This window comes from Bison bison, unplaced genomic scaffold (genome assembly GCF_000754665.1).
Source record: "Bison bison bison isolate TAMUID 2011002044 unplaced genomic scaffold, Bison_UMD1.0 scf7180017864032, whole genome shotgun sequence".
In the NCBI taxonomy this organism is placed as follows: Eukaryota; Metazoa; Chordata; class Mammalia; order Artiodactyla; family Bovidae; genus Bison; species Bison bison.
In genome coordinates, this window is record NW_011494604.1 from 340,203 (window position 1) to 366,913 (window position 26,711).

The 26,711-nt window shown below is 40.7% G+C and overlaps 1 protein-coding gene and 1 pseudogene across 1 annotated transcript in view; one reads left to right on the forward strand and one right to left on the reverse strand.

Moving 5' to 3' along the window:
- Nucleotides 1–26,711, forward strand: part of CASR (calcium-sensing receptor) — an 89,560-nt gene that overhangs the window by 39,989 nt on the left and 22,860 nt on the right. Inside the window, 3 exon segments of the mRNA XM_010834252.1 lie at nucleotides 16,778–17,201; nucleotides 19,638–19,944; nucleotides 24,081–24,965. Coding sequence (XP_010832554.1) covers nucleotides 17,014–17,201; nucleotides 19,638–19,944; nucleotides 24,081–24,965 — 1,380 coding nt within the window. The 5' untranslated portion in view covers nucleotides 16,778–17,013.
- Nucleotides 7,911–10,931, reverse strand: LOC104984589 (annotated as a pseudogene).

The following is a 26,711-nucleotide window of genomic DNA, read 5'->3' on the forward strand; positions in this document are numbered from 1 at the left end:
AGGCACATAACTATTTCCAAAACTGTCAGCATACTGTCATGGCAAAAGTAGAGTTTTCTCCATGTTCCATGTAATCCAGGGGTCAACAGACTTTCTCTGTAAAGAACCAAACAGTTAACATTTCAGGCTTTGTGGACCAAATAGTCTCTGGATGGACCAAACCATCACTACTCAGATCTGCCCTTTTAGCCCCAAAGCAACCACAGATAATATGCAAGTGTATATGCATGCCTGTATTTCAAGAAAACTATCTATAAAAACACTGGCTTGGTGTGCTGACCCTTGGTCTACTGTAATCGACACATGAGCACTGTTGAATAAGAGCAGGAATAATAACCTTACCTGTAACTTGTAAAAGAGCTTTATTTTTCATCAGAAAGATTTTTTTAAAAGTTAAAAACTTCCAAAAGACAAAGGAAAGAAAAAGAGAGAGAGAAGAGAACAAAAATAAGAGAATAGAATTTTATTTCAAAAAAGGAATGAGGACCTTTTTTGAGATGGGGAGCTCTTTGTAAAGCCTCTGGTGGCTGCCTCTTACCCTGACCAGCTCTTCAGGAGCCCCTCACTGGCTCAGGGGCCAGCAGAGAGCACTAGAGGATACTGGATGGCCAGGGATTCGGAGTGTTCAGGACTGTTACAGTTCCTGGGGAAGAGAGGCCTTTCTGAGCCCCTGGAAGGACTCTGAGAGAGAGCAGAAGAGACCAATGATGCTAAACAGGGACTGTTTGTGAAGGTGACTTCTAATGGCCCAGTGTGAACAGGGTCCTCCGCCTTCCTGGGCTTCTGGGGTTAATGTACTGGCTGTGAGGAGTATGTACCTCAAATTTTGCAAATCTTAAAATGGTTAATAATGAAAGATTTAGGTTTAAAAATAGAGCTCCCAAGATTCTGCAGGGAAAGGTAGAGGAGAATGGAAACCAGATAGAATGGAAACCCCTCCATTTCTTGGGAGAAAGGGCAAGAAGTGGCCATTCTGTGGTAAATGGCCATTTTCTCTAGTTCACAGAACATGTGTACTGCTTATGGATGCATTTCAGAAAGTTACCCTAGCAAGAGAGCAATGATTTCTGAATTATGTTTCCTGGAATACTAGTGTCTTAAAATGTTAGCAATTATTGCATGAGAAAAATTTCAAGAAAACTGAAGAATGAATTAACAGGAAACTGTTGTTGTTCCTGTGCATTTTGGTTTTCCTAGGTTATGCTGGTGGGGATGGACAGGAGTTGGGGGAAGTGATTATAGTATTGTGGGGGGAAAGTTTCATTCTGAAAATCATATTTTAGGAAACAGATTTTTCAGGGCAAAGAATAGACTATTCACTTGAGCTTATGCAGTGTTTCTCAAATTTAAGTGTACAATAGATTCACCAAGAGGGCCTGTTAAAACACAGGTTGCTGGGTCCCACCCACAGAATTTCTAATTCAGTAGATTGGGGTGGGACCAGGAACTTGCATTTCTAACAAGTTCCCAGGTGATGCTGCTGCTGCTGCTGATCCAAGGACCTCACATTGCCCTGCACCCAGCCTGATAGATATGAAGCTCTTTATACAGTCACAGTTCTGCCTAAGGGGTACCACATTACAGAGAATCAACTGAATGGGTTTCCACCATGTGGGAGGATGTGTCGCATATTCCAGCTTCAAAGTCAGGCTTATAGGAACATAGATGTGATTTATTTGGGGAAAGTTTATCACTTTGAGACAGGCTTTCTCCAGAAGAGCAGCAGGTGTCATTAACAGTGGAGCATCTTCTCACAGGGGCAATGGAAGGTGGCATGTTGTAGGATTTGTTTTTTTTAATAATGGCTCATGAGTCTTCTGTACAGAGTTAGAGAGGCCAGTTATTCAGTCCTTAAAATTTTCCTGGCATTTCCTGACAGGGAGACATGGTCCTTAAAAAATAGGAACAAAATCCAAAATGAACTTAACAGGATGCAATAGTTCTTCAATAATAACATAATATTCAGTTTTAATGGTTGCACTGTGATATATTTGGGGATTTAAAACATACAAATGTAAGTTTGGATAGGACTGTTCAATCAAATGTGTATTAGAAAAATGAGGAGGACCTAAATGACAGAATGTGGATGTGAGTCAGCTAGAGTGTGGAGTTATGGGCAAAAGGCAGCAAAAGCATCCTGAGATCTGTCATGGGAGGACTGGGATGTGGTACACCCCAACCTGAGGTCAGTCTCAACCATGGTACCAAGTTTTGTTAGCATACTCTAAAAAATGACATAAAAGAGTTAGAGAAAGTCCATGGGATATGAGTGTACTATCTCTTTAGAAAATATTTGAGATAACCCTTAGCAGAAACATTTGAAAGAAATTTGGGTTGCTAAGCCTGGAAAAAAATGAAGCCACTCTATTCTACCTTTAAATGATTGAGTTTTCTACCTCTGGTCTTTCATTGCAGTGGTAAAATAAGCAAGAGGAAACAGCCCTAATTTTTTAAATGTATGTAACTTTCATTAACTTTGAGGAGAACATCTTCTTGAAAGCAGGATGATAGAATACTGAGGGTATGTCATTTTTGGCCTTGCAAATAAATGTGCAAGAAGCTAAAAGCAGTTATCCATTTCAAGTTTCTTTAGAATTTCTTAAGCTCTTGCATGAGTCCTGCACAGTCCTAGAGCAAACTTGAAGGAAAGGATTGCCATTTACTGCAACAGTCCAAATGCCCATCAGTGGGAAAGTGCATAAGTGTGATATATCCACACAGTGGACTATTATACGGCTGTCAAATGATGAACCGTAGTAAAACATAGTCATATAGGCAAATCTTATTGATATAATATTAAGCCAAAAAAAGTAAGTCTCAGAAGATTACAGCATGATACACTTGTATAAAGTTCAAAACTAAAAACAATTTTAATACTTTTTAGGAATACAGATGGACACAATATCACTATATAAAAGGAAAGCAAGAGATGACCACAATATAAAAGACTGGCAATACCAAGGGTGGGCAAGGGTATGGATCAGTGGAAATTTTCATATGCTGCTGATGGGAAGATAAACTGGTTACAACCATTTAAAAAACTTTTTGCATTACCTACTGGAGCTAAACATACACAAACTCTATGATCCCACATTTGTACTTCTAGGTAGATACTCAACATATTTCACCAAAAGGCACATTCAATAATATTCACAGCAGCACTATTCATTAAAACTCCAAACAGTTCATCAACAGGTGGATAATGTATTATATAATCATATAAAATTCTATATAACAGTGAGAAAAACAAACTGTGGTTACATATAACAATGCAGATGAATCTTGCAAAAACAATGTTGGACAAAAGGCAGACACAAAAAAGTATATATTGTATAATTCCATTTATACAGAGTTCAAAAATATGGAACACTGGTTTGTAATCTTAAGAGGTCAGGCTGTTGGTTGTGAAGTGTGAAAGTGTTAGTCACTCAGTTGTGTCCAATCCTTTGTAACCCCATGAACTTGTAGCCCACCAGGCTCCTTTGTCCATGGAATTCTCCAGGCAAGAATACCAGAGTGGGTAGCTATGCCCTTCTCTGGGGTCAGGTTGCTGATTACCTTGGGTGAAGGGTAATGACTGGGAGGAATCATGAGTGAGACTTCAGGGATTCTGGTTCTTTTCTGGATCTGAATGCTGCCTACATGGATATGTTTACATTGTGCCAGTTTTCTTATGATTTGTACATATCTAATGTCTTAGATATAAATTAAACGTTTATTTTGAGAGAGATAGAGATAGAAGTGAGATGAAGTAAAAATGAGAGTTAAAAATAAGAAAAAAAAATATGGAGGATATGAAGAAGTAAAAGTATCCATAGGCATATTTTCAAAATGTATTTCAGAGTATATATACTGAGTGTGTGCATGCTTAGTCACTCCATCATGTCTGACTCTGCGTGACCCTATGGACTGTAGTGCACCAGGCTCCTCTGTCCGTGGGAATTCTCCAGGCAAGAATACTTGAGTGGATTGCCATGCCCTCCTCCAGGGGATCTTCCCAACCCAGGAGTTGAAACAGGTCTCCTGAACTGCAGGCGGATTCTTTACCAGCTGAGCTACCCAGGAAGCCCATATATACTAAAACTAGATGGTAAAATCTTAGTAAAATCTCTTTTTTGCAATATTTTTCATTCCTGGTAAATGTTTTTGTTTTGTATTGCCATCCTTTTAAGTAAAAATTTACAATACTGCCTTCCTCTGATTTAAAAGTAATACTTTTTTTTTTCAAAAACAAAAACAACCAAGGAAAAATACAAATCTCATCACTGAGATCTAATCACTCACCATTTTGATGTGCATCTTCCCAGGCTTTATTATGATTTTAAAAGTCTTTAGGCAGGTGTTCTGGGGGGTAAGGGTGGGGAGGAAAGCAAAGAAATGATGAATGCATGGTTTAGGGTGATGGTTTCTTTGGTGGGAGGGAGGCAGAACAGTATACAAGAGGGGAACATAGGTTTCTACTGATGTTCTTTGTTTTGGATGATAGATTTTATTCATTATTAAAAGTAACTCAGAAGTAAAGAAATAAAAGTGGGTCAATAAAGAAATAAAAGTGGGTCAATAAAGAAATAAAAGAAATTGGTCAAAAGGTACAATCTTCCAGTTATAAATAAGTCATGGGAATGTAATGTACAACATGGGGACTATAGTTAATTATACTGTATTGTATATTTGAAAGTTGCTAATGAAGTAGATCTTAACAGTTTCATTACAAGGAAAAAAAAGCTTGTGACTATGAATGGTGATGATGTTAATGAAACTTATTGTGTGATCATTCCACAATATATACAAATGCCAAATGAATCATTATGTTACACATCTGGAACTAATATAATGTTATGTGTTAATTATGTCTCAATAAAAAAAAGAAATAATAGGATCTTCCCTGGTAGTCCAGTGGTTAAGACACTGTGCTTCCACTGCAGAGGGTGCAGGTTCAATCCCTGCTACAAGAATTAAGATTCCACATGCGTGGCCAAAAAAAAAAAAAATTGGTTGGAAGAAAGAAAGAAAAAAGAATATCTCTAGAAGATACTACAGAATCAGTGAACAGTAAAGCAAATTTAAATGGTAAAAGAACTCAGCAAGGTATCTGATATATAATTGATATATGAAACACAATAGCTTTCACAGACACAAACAATGATCAGCTTAAGGACATAATTGTAAAGGAAGATCCTTTATAATAACAAAGGGGATTAAATACTTAGGAATAAACTTGACAAAAATGTGCAAAACCTAAATGATGAAACACTCGAAAATTAGACCTAAACAAAAGGTAAGGCATTTCTGTTCTTAGATAGGACAATTCATCATCATAAAGGTGAAACACAATCCCAGTAAAAATAGTTACAAGCTATTTGTGGAACTGACAAGTTGATGCTAAAGTTCTTAAGGAAAAACATGCAGTAATAGCTGGAACACACTAAGAAATACAAGCCACAAAGGTGGACCAGTCTACCAGGTATCAAACTGTACTAGGTGAAACTATACTATACGTTCCCATAATGAAAATAATGTACTACTTCTTGGAAGGAAAGTAATGACCAACCTAGATAGCATATTCAAAAGCAGAGACATTACTTTGCCAACAAAGGTCCGTCTAGTCAAGGCTATGGTTTTTCCAGTGGTCATGTATGGATGTGAGAGTTGGACTGTGAAGAAAGCTGAATGCCGAAGACTTGATGCTTTTGAACTGTGGTGTTGGAGAAGACTCTTGAGAGTCCCTTGGACTGCAAGGAGATCCAACCAGTCCATTCTAAAGGAGATCAGCTCTGGGATTTCTTTGGAAGGAATGATGCTAAAGCTGAAACTCCAGTACTTTGGCCACCTCATGCGAAGAGTTGACTCATGGGAAAAGACTCTGATGCTGGGAGGGGGCAGGAGGAGAAGGGGACAACAGAGCATGAGATGGCTGGATGGCATCACCGACTCAATGGACATGAGTCTGAGTGAACTCCAGGAGTTGGTGATGGGCAGGGAGGCCTGGCATGCTGCAATTCATGGGGTCGCAAAGAGTCGGACACGACTGAGCAACTGAACTGAACTGAACCTAACTGCCAAAATAGACCTATAGACCAGTAGAATAGAATAGAAAGACCTGAAGTATATCTGAATAAATATGGAGATAATAAATGTGGTATTTTAAATCATGGAAGCGAAGATGGGCTTTCTAATAACTATTGCTGGCACAAGGAGGCAGCCACTTGGAAAAAAGATAAAATTCAAACTTTAGGGCTTCCCTGATGGCTCAGAGGTTAAGAACCTGCCTGCCGGTGCAGGAGGCACTGGTTCAATCCCTGGTCCAGGAAGATCCTACAGGCCACAGAGCAACTAATCCCATGCACCACAATTATAGAGCCTGTGCTCTAGAGCCCTGGAGCCACAACTACCAAGCCCGTGCACGCTACAGCCAGTGCTCCACAACAGGAGACGCCGCTGCAATGAGAAGCCCCCGCATTGCAGCTGGAGAGTGGCCCCAGTTTAACACAACTAGAGGAAAGCCTGTGCAGCAATGACAACACAGTGCAGCCAAAAATAAACAAATAAATAAAAGATGGACAAGGATACAGCAGGGGAAAAAAAAAGATCCATACCTTACACCGTATACTAAAATAAACTCCACACTCTTTAGGAAACTAAATGTAAAAAAGAAATTGATTGAAAATAATTTAATAAACTAGAAAAAATATGGTGAATTTCTCTATAAACTCAATGTAAGGAAAAGCTTTCTAACATTGACTCAAAATCCAATGGCAGTAAAAGATATAATTCATAAATTTGGCTACATGAAAGTGTTTTTTTAAATTGCATGGTAGGGTAAAATCAAAAAAGAGCTGCCAAATTAGAAAACATTTGCAACATATATCACAGATACAGGGCTAATCTGTAATATATAAAGAAGTCTTAAAATTTGAGAAGAAAGGACCAAAACTCTGATGAAAAAATGGGAAAGATATAAGAACAGAAAAAAAAAATCAAAATAATAAAGAAATAAAAAAGGACCAAGGGCCAATGATGAGGCTGTGTCACCAACCATGGATTAATCCAATTTTGTGCACCTGAGGTCCAATTAAAACTACGAGAATTCCCACAATAGATCTCAGACTGTAACTGAAAGTAAGTTTAATCTTTCAAAGACCTAAAATAATACTAAGACATATTAGGGTACACTGACAAATCAGAAAAAAGAAAGAAAGAAAGAAAATTACTTCCTTTTCATTACTAAACCTTACAATGAGTTTTTTCAGTGAGTTCTGAGTTCAAGTTCCTATGCGTGATAAAACTGGCCACCACAATCCAAACATCAGTGAGTCAGAAGGCTTCAGTATAAACTAGATAAACTTCCCAGGTCCCGTCTACCTCTAAAATTCTGTAGTTTATTTTAAACTAATGTCCTGGTGTCCCAGTCTGTTTAAATCTACTCACTCAGTGAGGAAATAATGACTTTCCCAGGCCCCTTCTTCCTACTTACACAGGGAGTTTCACCTGGGGACACTTATTGCCTGCAGCAAAACACCAGATTCATGCATTTGTTTGTGTGTTTATATTCCCATCACCGTTTATAAAAATGAAAGATTTAACATGGTGAGGAAATTGGAGTGAAACAAGAGCAGTAAGAAATAAGAAAAAGTAATACCACAAATAATATTAGAACACAAAAATGCACGCTTCTAGTTTCTATCTGAAGTAAGAAAAAATGTAAACCTTTCTTCAAATGTGGCAAAAAAAAAAAAATTAAGAGAAAAAATGAAAATAGAAGATAAATACCATCAATATTCCCAAGCAGATTTTAGACACTGACAGGAAAATGGAATTATCAGAAGCAGGATACTTTTTTAAGTATCTAACATGTGTTTCGTTTCCTTTTTTCTGTAACATTATTCCACTCCTTCAAAGTCTTCAGTATCTCAGATGTGGTAGGTCGTTTCTTGGGGTCCACTGAGAGTAATTTCTCCAAGATCTTTTTCTTGGTCATCAAATACGTCTAAGTTGCCACTCCTTAGATCGTCAAATAACTTCACTGTTTCTAAATAAGTGGGACATATATGAAGAAGTTCTGTAAGAATCAGCCCCAAAGCATAGATGTCCACTTCATTTCCATAGTCTTTCACGGAAGAAAGCTGTTCTGGGCTCATGTATCTTAAAGTTTCCTTTTTACTTGTCCACATTTCATCATTTTTCAGTCCAAAGTCTCCAATCTTGATTTGGTTCATAGCTACTAAAAATATGTTACTTGGCTTAAGGTCTCTATGAATTAACTGTTCTGAATGTATATAATGTACTCCTGTTGGTATTTGTTGAAAGAACTCCAAAGCCAAATGTTTGTCTGGTTCCTTGCCTCTTCTTTTGTCAATCCATTGCTCCAACGTACCTTTATCACAATATTCCATTTGGATGAAAAGGCACCTAGTCTTTGATCTTGAAGAATTTAAGCTTTCCTCAGGATCATAATCAAGCCCATCCCAACAACTGTGGTAGTGAACGAAACATTCTTACATTTGATTTTCCCATGGATCATCTTCTTATTGTGAAAATACCAAAAGAATCCCTCAGATTTTCTTTTTAATACCAATCAGTGAATCAATTAATTAATTAATATTTATTAAATGCCTAATGTTTCTAGGCAAAAATAGTATCAGATCTATCTCTGTCTTAAATAGCTAACAATCTAGTTGGATAATATGGTGACCATGAAAAGATAAGTAAAAAAGATAAGTATAATCACTTCTGAAAGCAATTTGGTATCATCTAGCAAACTTATGGCAACCCCACTCCAGTACTCTTGCCTGGAAAATCCCATGGACTGAGGAGCCTGGTAGGCTGCAGTCCATGGGGTCACTAGGAGTCAGACATGACTGAGCGACTTCACTTTCACTTTTCACTTTCATGCATTGGAGAAGGAAATGGCAACCCACTCCAGTGTTCTTGCCTGGAGAATCCCAGGGACGGGGGAGCCTGGTGGGCTGCCGTCTCTGGGGTCGCACAGAGTCGGACACGACTGAAGTGACTTAACAGCTTAGCAGCAGTGTCTATCTTAGCTAGAATGAGGCCACAAATTTGGCTTGCAGCTTCCTTGCAGCTTGCAGTTGGAGCAGAGAGGGAAACAGCAGATAAAAGATTCATAATGTCTATAAAGTAATTTGGGCAGTTTTGCCAAAGACCAGGATTCCATTTACTTAGAGATGTGTCCGAGTGGTATGCTTCAGTAGATTCTAGTGCTTCACAAGAGCCCGTGGTTAAATATCCAGGATTTACGCAAGTTGTTTGTTAAGCCATTGGTAGCTTGAATTCAGCCATGGTGGGAATGTTCAGTAAACACTACAAATCAGGGCATTTGGGGGTTTGTTTTTGTTTTTCACTTGGCCTTCAAAGAGCTGGTTTGCCAGCACACCACTGCATGTTCCCATGGTCTTGTAGGGGGACACAGTTTTGAGGCCAGAAGAGCTGCAAGTAGGAGAGAGAAAGGCTGGGTGTGCAAGTTTATTGAGTTCAGCAGAAATATTCCCTTAGGAGGAGAGAGAAGGCATATATGCTCAAAACCAGAAAATGACTCTAATATGTGTCAGTGCTCACCTCTCCACCTCAATCCTTCCTTTCCCCGGTATTATCTTTTGGAATTTCATAGCTGGGGTTACAAAAAATGCTAGGTCCAGGGAGAGGCAGACATACCTCCTCATTCAAAAATGCATCCAGAGAGAATGGGAAAGGCTCAGGTGAAGGGTTTTATGCTTTCACCTACATCAGCACTTCCCCAGCCTGTACTTCACAGCATTGTAACAAGTGTCCTGAAGGGAGAAAAGTGTCCCAGGCTGAAATAAATCTGGAAATGAGTGGGTTAAAGTGAAGCAGCTTTCTTTACTGCAAGACTTATCAGAGCTTTGGGGAGGTGAATGTGCCCTTGTGGCATAAAGTACACAACCTTATTTTACCCGCAGAATACTTTGTGGTGGCAGATCATCTTGGGGAACGAAGCTGAAAAATGCCACCCTGGGTTGTCAGGGTTCCCTGAGATTTTGAAAGGCAATACTGAGACATTACTCAACAGAAATAGTTCTTTCACATAGGACTTGAGGCTCTGGCATTTTCTCTATAGAAACATGACTTGCATGTCTTTACTTTTCACCTGAAACATTTCACTAAGTCTGAGGGTGTCCACACATCTATCAGCAGAGCTTTCTTAAAGGAAACATTTCAGAACAAGGAATTTCGTAACTTGTGTCTCACACCCCCAGGAACTCATTCAGTTCTGCCATGGAACAGAACAGGCAAAATCAAAGCCCAAAGCCAGTGTCCACTTATTTTCAACTCACGAGATTCTCAACCAGAGAAATGAGCATTTCTTGTCATTTTTTAACTTGGAATTTTCACCCCCCTCAACTCTCATTCTATTTTTTCTTCTTCTGTCTCTTTTTGCAATAGTTTTGTAAACTTCTAAGACAGTGTATCATGCCCTGGGCCCTCCACACACATAGTCATTCAGTCATTCACGGAACCCCTCCAGGTCCCAGACCCTGCATCAAGGAGCTCATAGTACAACATTAATGAATGTCCATTTCCTCTCCTATTCATCTTCTTTATTTGCTTTGTCTGAGCTCTCTGCCCCACTTTGCTCGGCACCCCATGCTGCTCCTCCCCACTCCAGTCCATCCTTCCTTTCTTGTCCCTTCCCTGGTAGTTTTTTCCAATGACTAACAGGAACCCAACTCAGCTGGTTTTTTATCACGCTCCTGTCCTTGCATTTTCCGACTCAATTAAGCCATTACCAGAGCTAAATGAGGCATGGACTCTTCAAAAGTCACACCTGTCGTCAGGGAGATGGAGGGTAAGAACCTGTGCAGCTGGTGGGCAGTGGCGAGCAGGGCTGGAGAAAGGCAGCCGAGTGTGACCCAGCAGTCTGTGCTCCCGCGGTGCTGAAAGAGGGCCCTCATGGTAAAACAAGGTGTCCCCTGCTCTCATATAGAAAGAGTGAAGTCTGACACAGAACTGAGATCAGTCACATCGGTGATCACAGATAAGAGGTCTCTAATTCTTTGGCAAATGTGTATCAGGTGCTTATAATAACCCACATTGTGGATGTGTCCTCAGCAAGAGGTAAAAAGTCTGTAACCAGAACCAGCTCCATGGGGTTTTGTGATTATCAGTTGAACTTTCTCAGGTTTTTCCTTCCTGTTCACCCCCATTAAAACATACACGTTTCATCTTTCTGCAGTGGTGGCTTCACAGCTTACTGTTAGTATTCTTCAAAATCAGAATGACGAAAGAGGGCAAAGATTACAGTACAATAAACCAGAGACAAATCCGTGTACTTGCCCTAGGAAGAAAAATGATAAGTGATCTCTATTGGAAATCTATTTGGGTTCCATAATCACCTTTTTTCTAGGCAACCTAGAATTCTTATTTCTGCAGGCTGGGAGTTGAGAAATTGTAGTTTCTGAGCTTGTTGTGCTTCTCATTTACTAAGTGATTTTATGTTCAGAAGGTCTGTGCCTCTGTTTTCTCTCATTGAAATGTGGACAAAACCATTCTCCTCTAGAGTACAGAATTTCTCAAAATGTTAAAGCCATTTAAAAGAGCCAAGATTTCTTTTATGAAAATTGAAGTGTTTCTGGGTTGACCCCCTAACCTCGCCTCACTGTCCTGTGTTAATTTGTCCTTGACTCTGGAGTTTGGATGAGCCATCCAACTTTTTGGACAAATGCCAAGTTCAACAGGTATTTTGGGGGCACCCATTCAGTACCAGGTTCCTGGTTCCATGCTGGGGATGCAACTGTGATCCTGAAGCCCCTTCCCTTGTGAACTTTCAGTCTTGTGGGTTAACCCCTTCCCTGTTCCATCCTAGAATTGCCCAACCAGTCCCTAGTTTTAACTGGTTATGCTTCATTTATTCATTCAGCAAATATCTGTGGAGCATCTACTAAGTTCTAGGCACTGTGCTTGGTGCCAGTTTACAATGGGGAAAAGAGACAGGCCCCACCCCCTTGAAGCTTCCAGCCCCCACTGTGAATTAATTTTGTCTCAAGGCAGTCACCAGAAAGAATGTCACGCCTCCCTGTGTACTTTCTCAATGCTTAATTCATTCTTCTTCTTAGCATTTGTATCACTGTAATTATAATATACCATCCTGTCTCCTTTTAAACCTTGAGTGCCTTGACGACAACTATCTCAACTTTCTTTCCTTAATACCTCGCACTCCCTCAGTTCAGTTCAGTCGCTCAGTCGTGTCCGACTCTTTGCGACCCCATGAATTGCAGCACACCAGGCCTCCCTGTCCATCACCAACTCCCGGAGTCCACTCAAACTCACATCCATCGAGTCGGTGATGCCATCCAGCCATCTCATCCTCTGTCATCCCCTTCTCCTCCTGCCCCGAATCCCTCCCAGCATCAGGGTCCTTTCCATTGAGTCAACTCTTCCCATGAGGTGCCCAAAGTATTGGAGTTTCAGCTTTAGCATCAGTCCCTCCAGTGAACACCCAGGACTGATCTCCTTTAGGATGGACTGGTTAGCAAATAGAGGAGCTCAATCAATGTTTTTTGAGTGAATAAGTAATTGCATGAATTTAGAAGCTCATGAACTTGTGGAACCATAGACCAGTCTGCTCTGACCTCCCATCCCAAGTCTCTTGGATGAGGAGCTCAATGATCAATCAATCACCTGTCAGTACTGAAACACTCACGACTTCAAGGACCTTCTAAATTAAAACCAGCTAGTCTGAGTCATTTCTTCTTCTTCTGTCTGCCATTGAGACAAAGAAGAAATACTAGCTTCAGCTTGTGTTTGAGATACTTTTTGCAGGAGGTAAACATGATTATATACGATTTAGGTGAAATGAACTTATAGTGAGGAGAACAAATGAGTTTATTTGTGACTCTTGGATAAGACACTGTTAATATCGTGCATGTGCTGCTTAATCACTCAGTTGTGTCCAACTCTTTGCAACTCTGTGGGCTGTAGCCCACCAGGTTCCTCATCCATGGGATTTTCCAGGCCAGAATACTGGAGTGGGTTGCCATTTCCTCCTCCAGGGGATCTTCCCAACCCAGGGATCAAACTGGGCTCTCCTGCATCTCCTGCATTGGCAGGCAGATTCTTTTACTACTGAACCACCAAGAGAAACCAACTGTTAACATAGCTGCCTATATATATATATATATATACATACATACATACATATATATATACATAACATAGCTTAACCAGCTAGAAGCTTTCTTTCTCTGTCATGTAAAAATTCAGGAACAGCCTGAGATTCTGCTTCATGAAATCCTCAGGTCATGGCACCATCATTTCCTGGGATATGGTTCATGGTTCAAGATAGGCTCCAGCTGTCACATCCACCTCCATGCAGCAGAACAGAGGAAGGGCGAAATGAAATAACAAAGAACAAACACCAACTCTTTCTTAAGCATAGTTTCCAACTCTTTCTTAAGCATAGGGGGAGATGAAATAACAAAGAACAAACACCAACTCTTTCTTAAGCATAGTTTCGTAGTTTTCTTAAGCATAGTTAGCTGCCATAGGGTACTTCAGCTTACGTCCCATTGGCTAAAGCGTAGTCATATGGCCACACATAATTATAATGTAGTTATATGACCACACATAATTATGGAGAAAGTAGTCTTTATTCTGAACAACCTTATCCAGGTAAAAACTATTTTACTGTGCCATAAAAGGAGTATAATATATGAGGGATACAATTCAAAGTCCCTACCATAGATCCTACAACTGAAATGTTAGTGATTATTCAGAACTTTTGCATTCGAATTATTACAAGCTAAAGTCACAATGATGAACCCAATAGTTAATCCTCTGTGCTAGGATCACACTTGATACTTCTGTGATTGTCAATATGTAGGGGTTAGGAGGAATGAGGTGGAAATAAAAGAAAACTTTTGCAACAAAGAAGTTGGGGGTGGTGGGGCAATGGTAGTCTAGCTAAAGCAGTGGCAGCAAGAATCAAGAAGGAAAAACGGAGTGGAAAGAGATGGTAGAGTCAATGGAACAATATATTTGGATGTGGGAGGTAAGGGGGAAGAAGGGTATAAAATGATTCTCAGCTTTGAAACAATTAGACCCCGGTAATTAGACTAAAAAGGGTAGTTTGGAAACCACATTAGACTCGTGGAATTAACTGCTGTAAATTGACCCAAAATCTCTACTTTATCTATTACTTGCCATAAATTTTCTGTTGAATGTACTAATGAAGTTAATAAACTTCTCCAGGTAGTTAATCTTTCACAGGAAAAATCTAACAGGTCTCAGAGACTTCCCCTAGCAAGTTATAATGTCCCCTTTCCTCATAAAGTACACCACACAGGATTTCTTAAAATTCTGAGTTCTTGAGTCATTCTTAATTCAAGCACCAGAATTTCTCACATGAGTAATCCATTTCCCCATCTAGAAAGTGGAATTGGTATTGCCCTCTTCACCATTGTGAGGTTCAAAATACTTTGGATGTTTAAAGGACCTGACATGATGCTAGTTTCTATCTTTTTCCAAAGTACTTTCCTGTATATGCATTCAATCAACAAACATTTATTCAGCAATTCCTATTTCAGACGTTGTGCTAAGTGCTGGTGAGCAAAGTTGAATGTAATCACTGGAAACAAAGTTACTATTGTGTGTGTGTGTGTGTGTGTGTGTGTGTGTGTAGTTTACTTCTGAATGTTGAAGTAGATTCTGCCCACTGGTTGAGGAGCTCCTGAGGGTAGAGAACATCCTTGTGTGTGGCACCTTTATATTTCCAGTCCTTAGCACATGTACTTATTAAATGTATGAATGAATATATGACCAAGGACAAGAAATGAAGCCAAAAGTCTGAGAGCAGGACTGGAGACATAGAACTAGGGTGGTCATGGATGTTCAGACGTTATTGGAGACAATTCTGTGAATGTTGAGTATCTGCTGGGGTGCTCCTTCCAATGGGCGCTCAGCACCCTCTGCTAGAGTGACTACTGGAGAAGGAGGTGGGCTCCTAAGGGGCTGGGGCTGTATATGACCATGGTTAAGAGCTTGGAGTCTGAAATCAGACATTTATGCATCTAATTATAATAAAGTATGATCAGTCTTCCAAGACTGGAACTCCAAGATACAAGATATAAAAAACTGTAACAGGTGGACCTACCTAATCTGAGAGACCCTGAAGAGTCCTCTGAGTTGCTTACTGCACAACTGAGGGGTTAGTGTGGCTAGAAATCCAACCTGTGCTCCACTCCCAAGCTGGACACACATCTTGGTACAAGGCTGTGTCTGGCCCACAGGAGTTCAGTTATGGATGTCTGAAAGCTGAAAGACAAGAAGATGTTTTCCAGGCAAAGTTTAGGCCAGAGGGATCATGGTAGGGGAATGGCATATGTGAGGTCTAAGGATTTTTAAAAAGGCCTGTACTTGAGGATATAATGGAAGTTCAGTGAGGCTGCAGTGTGGAGTTCAAAGGGAAGACTAGCAAGAGACTGGAAAGGTATTCATTACAGCTGGTGTTTCCTGTGAGTTTACTAGTTACACTGTGCTAATGGCTCTCCATGCATTATTTTATTGAGTTCAGAGGTTAAGTAACTTTTCCAAAGTCAAATGGTTGGAACTATGATTCAAAGCCAGGTTTAACTCCAGAGCCTGTGCTCCAAACCACTTGTTCCATGGCATCCAAAGACTTGCAAAGGTGGATTGCAAAGGGACAAAACCAGAGACGGAAGACCAGTTAGGAAATAATTGCACAAATCCAGATAAGAAATGCTGGTGGACTTAAGATGGCCTTGGGAATGGGAAACAGCAGGTGCATTCCAATGACATTTAGGAAGTAGAGTCTATAGAACATGGTAACTATTTGAATGTGAAAGACAGTCATGAGAAGAGGGAGGAGGTAGTGAGGAGTCCTTATTTTGTGTCTTTGTGGATAGCATGTCATTTGTTGAGCCAGAAAACAGAGGAGAAGGAACAAGGTTGAGAGGAAGGTGAGTTTAGAATTTGTCAAGTTGGAAGCACCTGTGGGACATTGGGGTGGAGATGCCCAGCTCACAGTTACAGTGCTTGGGCCTGAGCCTGGCCTGAGCCTCAGGAGAGGCTGTGTAATCAACACGTAATTGGTGATTGGAAGTTGACCCACAGAAAGGGTGAGACAGAGTGTAAAGTGAGAAGCAGAGAGCTCCTACTAGGATAATGGTGCTAAGGCAGAAGGACCATTCCCTAGATCCAGCTGTAGAGTCTGGTAGAACATAATCAGACCCTTGATTTATCTGCATCCTTTACAAGAACTGCTCTTCAAAGGTTTATGGAGTATCATTTTACAAACCGAAACCATAGATCTGGGATGAAGAGGCCCCAAAATGGGAGGCTACCATAATAAATAAAAATAAGTGGCCTTCTCTGACATTTTTGTTTGACTTATAGTCAGATCTAAACTTAAATATGACCCACTCTATATTTTCCATAAAAACATGTATGCTGAATAAAAGAGCATTAATAATATTATAATACAAGGAACAGCTACCACTAAGCCAGTTCTAAGCATTATTCATAGGGAAGAATGAATGGATTAAAATTCAGTGGCAACATCAGTGAAGCTTTAGTTTATCAGTGGCCTCTTTAAACACAGTTCTGCTCTGAATATGGCAAGTGAAGTTTTCTGTATCTTACATGAATTGCTATAAACATGAGCCTCTAAGCGATGCCCTCCCCACCTGCCTCTCTAAATGGAAATACTGAGCCACTTCTGTTGCAGTCATCCTAACATGGGATTGAGGCTTAGTTGAATTCATTTTGCCTCTCTTTTTTTTAGAAAGTACTACACACGGTCTCTGCATGATGTGACTTCTGAAGACTCAAGAGCCACCCACTTCACTAGTCTGCAATGGAGAAGGCAGAAATGGAAAGTCAAACTCCACGGTTCCATTCTATTAATTCTGTAGACATGTGCCCCCACTGCAGGGAGTGAGTCGCACCAAGGGGGAAAGTCCTCAGGGGCCCCCAGACCACCAGCGCTTGAGTCCCTCTTCCTGGAGAGAAAGCAGAACTATGGCACTTTATAGCTGCTGTTGGATCCTCTTGGCTTTTTCTACCTGGTGCACTTCCGCCTATGGGCCTGACCAACGAGCCCAAAAGAAAGGGGACATTATCCTCGGGGGGCTCTTTCCTATTCATTTTGGGGTTGCAGCGAAAGATCAGGATCTAAAGTCGAGGCCGGAGTCCGTGGAGTGTATCAGGTAAAGTCAGAAGTTGCTTCTCCTCTGGGTGGTTAGAAAAAAGCTGTACCAAACCCAAAATAATTTTTTCAAAGTTGGTTCTCTTTTCAAAAATGGTGATTAGTCATCATGCTGTTGCTTATTATCCCCTCCCCTCATTTTTTTAAAAGAAATTTTTCTAAAAATCAAATGTCAAAGATATTAAATAGAAAAACCCATTGGCTGTTGGAGCCTGTGCTCGGTCACTGGGTAACTGCGTCATGATTGTTCATCTGGAAGCAGTGTTGCTTAATGGAAGATTAAGTACCTAGAAAGAAATTTATTGTAGGTTTTTGCAAACCTGAGTAGTAAAACCTCCCATTGACCTTAAGTGCTCCCAATGGTCATAATTGAGTGTTGGCTGCCTCACTCTGATTTTTTTAAGGATTTTAAAGTTGAAAGAAGCTTCAGTGACTGGCATGACCCAGGCATCTTCAAAATGCAGCCCATAACATTTGGAACCACTCCTATTAGAAAGTCTTATAGAAAGCTGAAATCGCCCTGCTAACACAGAATCCATCTAACTCCCTCATGGACTCTCTCTTCAGCCATTAGAAGACAGCTAACATGCCCTCTTGAATCATTTCTTTTCCAGACCTAGTAGTCTCGGTTTTCTAAATAATTATTTCAGGGCATGATTTTCAGACCCTCACCACTCTGGATGCCCTCTGTCTAATGTTCCCTAATTTATCATGACTCCTCTTATGGCATCTAACACTGGGCACAATTCCTTCAAATAGTGTCTGACTTCTGCAGAGGACAGTAGGCTGTATATTACCACCCTTAATCTGAACATCAAAGACCGTTACTGCACCTCAAGCCTTGACCCATCTTCTGAGAGAGAAGAGCACTTTCTCTTGAAACTTATAACTTCCAGATGGGATCCAGCACTTCTCCTTTGTCTTTCTGATAGCTAGAAAATGAAAATGAAAGCTACAATTGTTCCAGCAAAACTGGTTTTCTGCTCATGTTCTAATGAGGGTTCACAAATTAGATAACATTCTCACATTTTTTTATGAGTGCAGAAAAGCTAAGTGCAGAGTTTTGATGCTGCTGCTTATAACCTTCACACAATCCATGAGGACACATATCCTCTTTGTTGTACCCTAGAGGACAGAGTTGTGCAGGTACCACATACATAGCTGAGATCACGTAAGAGCTTGCCCTGAAGTAATATGTATATATTAATTGTATTAAAGAAAGATTGGAGGAGGAAATGGCAACCCACTCCAGTATTCTTGCCTGGAAAATTCCGTGGACAGAGGAGCCTGGCAGGCTATCGTCCATAGGGTTGCAAAGAATCACACATAACTGAGCAACAGAGCACACACGTGCACACACACACACACACACAAAGATAGGAAAATCAGTTTAGCAGTATAGATGTTTTGTATAATGAAAAATTGTATAATATGTCTTCATAACTTTTCAGGTTTAAAAATAAACAAATGAAGGAAATATGAAGAAATATTACTAAGAGAAAATGTCACGTTAAAAGTTAGACCAGGAACTTTGGGAAGCTAACTGATACAGTGAAGTATAACAGCTTATATTTCTTTCCCCCTGCCACTGAGTTCAAGTCATGAAACCCACAATACAAAGAGAGAACCTGCGAAATCGTTAGGTTTTCTTCTCTGGGCACTGATACAGATAGAGAACACTTACCAAGTTCTCACTATGTGCTGTGTCCTGGGAGGGCAAAACCTATGTCATGGACCCTATTTCTCTTTGTTCATTTGCCTGATTTTTATTTAAAATAATGTTCTTTGAAAAGTAATGCATGCTCATTTTTAAAAATACAAAGTATAAAAGAGACCAGAAAAAGCACACGATGTTAAAACTCATCATTCTACCACCCAGAAGTAACCACTGTTTGTGAACAGCTTCCTACGCATAATATGTGTTTGCTTGTTTGTTTATGAAGATGAGATCACTCATTTCTCTTTCCCCTTCAACCTCCAGAAATGTCATAGTTTAAATTTGTGACTGCAAATCTGAAACTAGTTTTAGGTTCCTATGTGTTAAAATCCTAATCTATTTATATTTTCACTGATCCTTTTTTTTTTTAATCTCTGTATTACTGTTATTAAAATACTTCATATCAGCTACTTCAAATTCTTTACTGGATGATACAGAAAAAATGATTCATTGTATTACTAACCACAGTCCTTGTTATTATTGATTCCTAACTTTGTGTGAGGCACCACACTGAGAATTTTGTGTAGTTATCTCATATTCACAGCCTCCCTCTGAAGTAGGTGTTATCCCTGTTTTACAGAGAGGACTTTGAGTCTCAGAAAAGGCAATGTCATGAAACTAGAGTTACAGAGCAGGTTCAAACCCAGCTTTGCCCGGTCTGTACTCTAAAAAAGTTGACCAGAAAGCCTCTTGCTTTCTTCCATTTCTTCTTTCTTCCAGGTATAATTTCCGAGGATTTCGCTGGTTACAAGCTATGATATTTGCCATAGAGGAAATAAACAGCAGTCCAGCCCTTCTTCCCAACATGACCCTGGGATACAGGATATTCGACACTTGTAACACCGTCTCTAAAGCCTTGGAGGCCACCCTGAGTTTTGTGGCCCAGAACAAAATTGACTCTTTGAACCTTGATGAGTTCTGCAACTGCTCAGAGCACATCCCCTCTACCATCGCAGTGGTGGGAGCTACTGGCTCGGGCATCTCCACAGCAGTGGCCAACCTGCTGGGGCTCTTCTACATCCCCCAGGTACCCATGCTGCCTTAGATGGGGCGATGAGGGCAGGGATCAGGAACAGCAGGCTCGGAGGATGCCACACCCAGTGTTGATACAGTTTGCTGTTATATTTTCCTTTCTCTGGCATTACTTTGGCACCAAAGATCTTTTAATTATCTGTATCATGACCATTGGGGATTTCTGAGACCCCAGAGTCATCAACATCTACTAGACCTTCACAGTTCTTCCAAAATTATTTCAAACATAAAACTTTTTTTTTAACTTTAGTGTTTATGGCCATTCTTCTGCCCTTCCTAAAAGGAGTAAGACCAAATGCTGTAAATCCCACCTTTCAAACCAAAAATATCCACCGTAAATCCTATTCCCTGAAAAGTCTCTGTCTCTCTCTCCTCTGGCTGAAAGTTTAGCTCAGAGGAAAGTAGAGCATATTTTCTCGCCGGAACTTAATCATTATCTTGCACATTCTAGACCTGGAAAATATCCTGTTTCATTCAACAAGTACTTGTACAATGTATATGAATAAGCAGTGTCTACTGTGCAAGAGCTCAGCCTAGGTAGGGAAATAGATGTCTACACTTTCAGATACTAACAATTCACTGCTTTAATAAATATTTGTTCGAAGTTGCATGTTTTTTTTCACCAAAAAAAGACAGCAAACTCTAAATGCCATTTTGTGACCTGATTTTTTTCCCATTAAGTCTATAGAGCAAACCTTTTTTCGTGTTAATATTTATAGGTCTGTGACATCATTTTATAATAGTGAAAAATTGGAAACAACCTAAATGTCCGTGGATGGGAGAATCAGCCCAACTGGGTTGCATCTCTGATATCAATTTTTAAATGTAATTATAAATCACACTTTAAATTATTTTCTTCAACATCTAGTATTTAAAATTTGCAAGAGTACCTTTGCTAATTGACATTTCTAGGCTGGAAGGTTTCCATTTCCTTGGTGATAGCCATTATCCCTTTTTATATACATGGCAACTGACAAAGTCTTGTCATCATTTCCCAAATCCTTACTTCAGGGAATTAAAGGTGTTTCCCATGGGGAAACCCTGGCTCTGTAATCTTTGTGCCAAAATGATCTAACAAAGCCCGCAACAGTAAATGTGTTGGGCAAGATGCAAATATGCATCTTTATATTTGGCATATTGTGCCGTAATACTTTAAAACACAGTTAAAGCAAGTTGTCATGGTCAACAGATGTAAGATGTAATTGCCATCAAGTAAATAAAGAACATGAAGGGGAGGGTTTTAATTCACTGTGGTTTGGATGAAAGATCAAGTTAAGTTGAACTTGAATTTTAAAAGTGTTGAGGAAACCATAATGATTATCAGTCAAACCAATGTAAGTATATCTGTGGCCCCAGTTCTCTGTCATGGCTGCATGTTGGAATCACTTCAAGAGGTTTAAACATACTGATGACTAGGACTCACCCACCAGAGATCCTTGTTTAATTAACGTGAGATGCGGCCTGGGCATCAGAAGTTCTGAAAGCTCTCTAGAGGAGTTTAACACACAGCAGAACTGGGAACCACTGCCCTGCAAGGTGAGGACTGCTGCTGCTGCTAAGTCAATTCAGTCACGTCTGACTCTGTGCAACCCTGTAGACAGCAGCCCACTAGGCTCCCCCGTCCCTGGGATTCTCCAGGCAAGAACACTGGAGTGGGTTGCCATTTCCTTCCCCAATGCATGAAAGTGAAAAGTGAAAACGAAGTCGCTCAGTCATGCCCGACTCTTAGCAACCCCATGGACTGCAGCCCACCAGGCTCCTCCGTCCACGGGATTTTCCAGGCAAGAGTACTGGAGTGGGGTGCCATTACAGAGGCCCCAGTTGTATTTCTAATGCCACTCACGCCACCAAGTGGCTGGAACAAGTGGGCTGGCTGGAAAAAAGTTGTGGTTAGAAGTTTTCTGAATCATTCATGAGACTCTTCCCTCTTACAACAAAAAAGTTTTGTGTGTTTTTAAGGGGCTTTTTTGGGGGAGGAGTGGGTAATGAAGTGGTATTTATCCCCACTTTTATAGTTTGCCTTTCTAAAAGTAGACAAATATTGTAAATGCATTCTTTAAAAGAAACATATCCATGAAGGATATGTTTGTTTGTAATTTTTAAATCTTTGAAACCCTTTTGGCCCATTTTTCAAAAGAAGATCAAGAAGTGAACAATAATGAATGAATTTACAAAAGGCCTGAATAGACTTTTCTGTCACTTGAATCTGCAAATGGAGCTCTCTAAAAACAATAGCATCTCAACAATTAATCTAACTACCTGCCTGATGAGATCTCATAGTAGAACAGGAAGGAGGTTGTTTCAGTGAAAGAAAAAAGTGTCACTTTCACATTATAATTCCCAAAATCAAAGCTCTTACCATTCCCTCATTTCTGAGAAGTTCCATTTAGTGTAAAAAATGCTTTGTCCTTCAGAAGAAATGGTCCAGTAACTTGGAACTTCCTCACTGATGAGCCAGAATACCCAAGGGTGCTGCAGATGAGCTAAGACACTAATCCTCTCTGGGTCTGGGATGGTGGGTGGGGTCTAGGGTGGTCAGAGCTGGTCACTCTCCTCCATTCACCCCACCTTGCCGTAAGGTGAAAAGAAATTGGAAGCTCTGCACTAATGAATGCTTTACATGGTATTTGGATACCCCTTTAGGCAAAGATCTTTTACCACCAAAGCTCTTGGCTTTCAGTTGTTGGTGACCCACTCCCATGCTCAAATATAGAACTGGCTATGTCCTAGAAAGTGGAAATACATCAAGACAGCTTCTCCAGGGTGTTTTTCAGCCTCTCCAAGTTTTGGAGACCCGCATCAAAAGCCTGTCAAGGGACCTCCCTGGTGGTCCAGTGGCTAAGAGTCTAAGCTCCCAATGCAGGGGGCTCGGGTTTGATCCCTGATCGAGGAACTAGATCCCACATGCCAAAACTAAAGACTGAAGATCCTGTGTGCCAGTACAGCCAAATAAATAAATAAATATTTTTTTTAAAAAGTCTGTCAAGCGGCCTCGACCACCACCTGAAACTGCAGAGGAAAGGGCTCTCAGTGGTGGTTGAGCTCACTGAGAAGCCAGGACAGGAAAGGATGTTTTTCTGACTATATTTGGTCATGCGCCTCATTGGTATTGTGATGAAGGGGAATTGAGCCTAATAAACCTAAATGGCTAATTGAGCCTAAATGATAAGCAGTTCTTAGAAATGACTGCAATTGTGGGTACTTTTGTCTAAAGTACTGTAGGGGTAGAGTAGGTGGGAAGATAGGGGAAGAAAGAGAGGGAATAGCTGGAGACTAGAAGAGAGAAACTAGGCAGATAAGAAAGGGAAACCCCTGGGGCTCCTCTAAAGAGCCTTAGGTTCATAATCCAAAGGGAACCTGACTCCTTCCAGAAGTGAGTCACGGACAAAGTCTTCATTATAGTAAAGGGGAAGCTAAAATATTCAAATGAGAGTGTGGACCCCACAGACAGAAGATATGTACATGGAGCTATTGTAACCAATGAAGAAGCACAGAGAAAGGAAAAATTATGGAACAGTGCATACAGGATAAGCAGATCCTATGGTTGTTGAGTTGACTTTATAGCCAGATCCTTTTTTTTTTTAATTTACTTTGTCTATGGTGGGTTTTTGTTCCTGCACACAGGTTTTCTCCAGTTGTGGTGCGTGGTTTTCTCATTATGGTGGCTTCTCTTGTTGCAGAACACTTGCTCTTGGGTGTGCAGGCTTCAGGAGTTGCATCTTCAAGAACTCTAGAGCCCGGGTTCAGTAGTTGTGGCTCAGGGGCTTAGTTGCCCCAGGCAGGGCACGTGGAATCTTTCCTAGCCGAGGATCGAACCCCTGTCCCTGCATTGGCAGGTGGATTCCCAACCACTAGACTACCTGGGAAGTCCCAGACCCATTTTGAAGGGAGCAATGTGAAGGATCACCTACTAGAAATTAGAATGCTCCTTGATAGACTGGCAGGTGCTTGAGTGCTCACACTGGAGAGGAACAGATTCTGGTTGTCCTCACGCTTTTATTCTGTCTGCAGTGGCCAGCATGGCCAGCATGTCTGATGTATTAGATCAGTGAATGCTCAAAGATTCTCCTCCACACCACCTTGTGGTCCACCTGGCACTTCCCTCACTCATTCAATCTGTATTCTCTCCAGGTCAGCTATGCCTCCTCCAGCAGACTCCTCAGCAACAAGAATCAATTCAAGTCCTTCCTCCGCACCATACCCAATGATGAACACCAGGCCACGGCCATGGCTGACATCATCGAGTACTTCCGCTGGAACTGGGTGGGCACAATTGCAGCTGACGATGACTATGGCCGGCCAGGGATCGAGAAGTTTCGAGAGGAAGCTGAGGAGAGGGACATCTGCATCGACTTCAGCGAGCTCATCTCCCAATACTCTGATGAGGAAAAGATCCAGCAGGTGGTGGAGGTGATCCAGAATTCCACCGCCAAAGTCATTGTCGTCTTCTCCAGCGGCCCAGACCTGGAACCCCTCATCAAAGAGATCGTCCGGCGCAATATCACAGGCAGGATCTGGCTGGCCAGCGAGGCCTGGGCCAGCTCTTCCCTGATTGCTATGCCCGAGTATTTCCATGTGGTCGGAGGCACCATTGGGTTTGGTTTGAAAGCTGGGCAGATCCCAGGCTTCCGGGAATTCCTGCAGAAAGTCCACCCCAGGAAGTCTGTCCACAATGGTTTTGCCAAGGAGTTTTGGGAAGAAACATTTAACTGCCACCTGCAAGAGGGTGCTAAAGGCCCATTACCGGTGGACACCTTCCTGAGAGGTCATGAAGAAGGAGGTGCCAGGTTAAGCAATAGTTCCACTGCCTTCCGACCTCTGTGTACTGGGGAGGAGAACATCAGCAGTGTCGAGACTCCTTACATGGATTATACACATTTACGGATATCCTACAACGTCTACTTAGCTGTCTACTCCATTGCTCATGCCCTACAAGATATATACACCTGCATACCTGGGAGAGGGCTCTTCACCAACGGTTCCTGCGCAGATATCAAGAAGGTTGAAGCTTGGCAGGTACCTCCTTCTCTTAGTTAGCAGTTCACTGTGTAATAAGCAGAGTTGGACTGATCCAAGCAAGACAGATTAAAGTGGTTACCTCAAAAAGTCAATACCTGAATGAGGTCACTAGATGTAGCCTTGGAGTCAAATATCCTTTTCAAACATCTGGGCAACTGACTTCTGAAAACTGACAGTAATTTAATTTGATTCTCTGTTTCAAGCCTTGAGCTGAGCTATTTGTTAGGCTAGTGGTTCAAAATACCTGGAGTATGGTCCCTAAATATCTTTAAATATCCCAGGACAGATTTAGTACTGGGCGGAGTGTCTTTATAGTGCTTAAATTAAAGATATTGTTCCCTTGTAGACAACAAATATTTCTTGAGTACCTATTATATCCCATATGCTAAGGGGCATAAAACCATAAAATTAGTGTCACTATGTTCAGCCACCTCTTTTGCCTTTATATTACTCACAATATAATGTGTTGGACCCCAAGAAAGTCAACTAAGCTTAGGACACAAGTAAATCAAGGGCACAGAAGAAAAAAAAAAAAAAAACTCTTCTTAAAAAGATGCTGGATATTTCAAAAAGAAGCCCTGAAGTAGTTATCGTAAAAAATAATCCAAACTTCAGTGGAACCTCTACTCTTTAGACTTGTTTTGTATTTTTGAATTATACACAGGAGAGACATAATCTTCTTTTATTTCATAGAGCTTCTGAAGATCAGAGTCTGACCTGACATATCCCATGAAGCCATTCATGTCTTGCATATGTACTTTGATTTTTCAGTCAGACCATGTTTTACGCTCTCTTTGTATTTTCCTCTGATAGACTAAACTATCAGAGTTCATGATGAGAGGGTAGTGAGGGGAGAGTGTGGAACCCTGAATATGGGTCGAATGACTCAGCATCTAGCTTCAGCTATGGTTCTCCCTTTTACTGTCTGCATCATCTCAGGAAAGACACCGCTCTAAGTCAGTCTCTTCATCTGTAAAATGACCGTAATACCCAGCCTACTTTCCACCCAAGTTTTTTGGAAAAGGAAATGAGATGATCTATGTGAAAGCAATTAGTAAATTTTCAAACTCTGAACAGGTGGTGATTGTTTTAAGTAGGAGTCCAACATGCCTCAAATTAATCAATAAACTGGGTAAAAATTGATAATGAAAATAGCTTTACATACAGAACCCAACCACCTCAAACCTGTGGGAAAAGTTGCCAAGAAACAAAGGGTGTACATCCTATGTCCGTCACTTTATCAATTCTCATAGAATAAGGAGTGACTGTCTAGGCTGGTAGAATGAGCCAGGAGGACCTACAGGTTCTCAGCCCTCGTGTATGAAAAGTCTCACTCAGACATCACTGTTGGCTAAATGTTATGAGGGACTGAAAGTTTCCTTCCTCACATTGCACCCCACACACTGCCTGACAAAGAAAAAGGAGCTCTAATGAAGGTCAAAGATCAAAAAGACTTTAGATAAAAATAAATAAATAAAATAAAATAAAATAAATAAAAAATAAAAACACACTTAAAAAAACACACTTGAAAAAAAAAAAAGACTTTAGAAACAATGATATTAAGGAGTGGAGTTTCAAGAAAGAAGAATAGACCATCTTTTAGTAAATACTAGTGTCTTTCTCTCTTCCCTTTCATGTCTCCTTCTCCTTCTTCCTTTCCTTCCTGAGAAGCCTATGGGTAAAAAAAAAAAAAAAAAAAACCCTAAAGAAAAATCCCAGGGTGGGATTGAAGGGGAAAGAGGC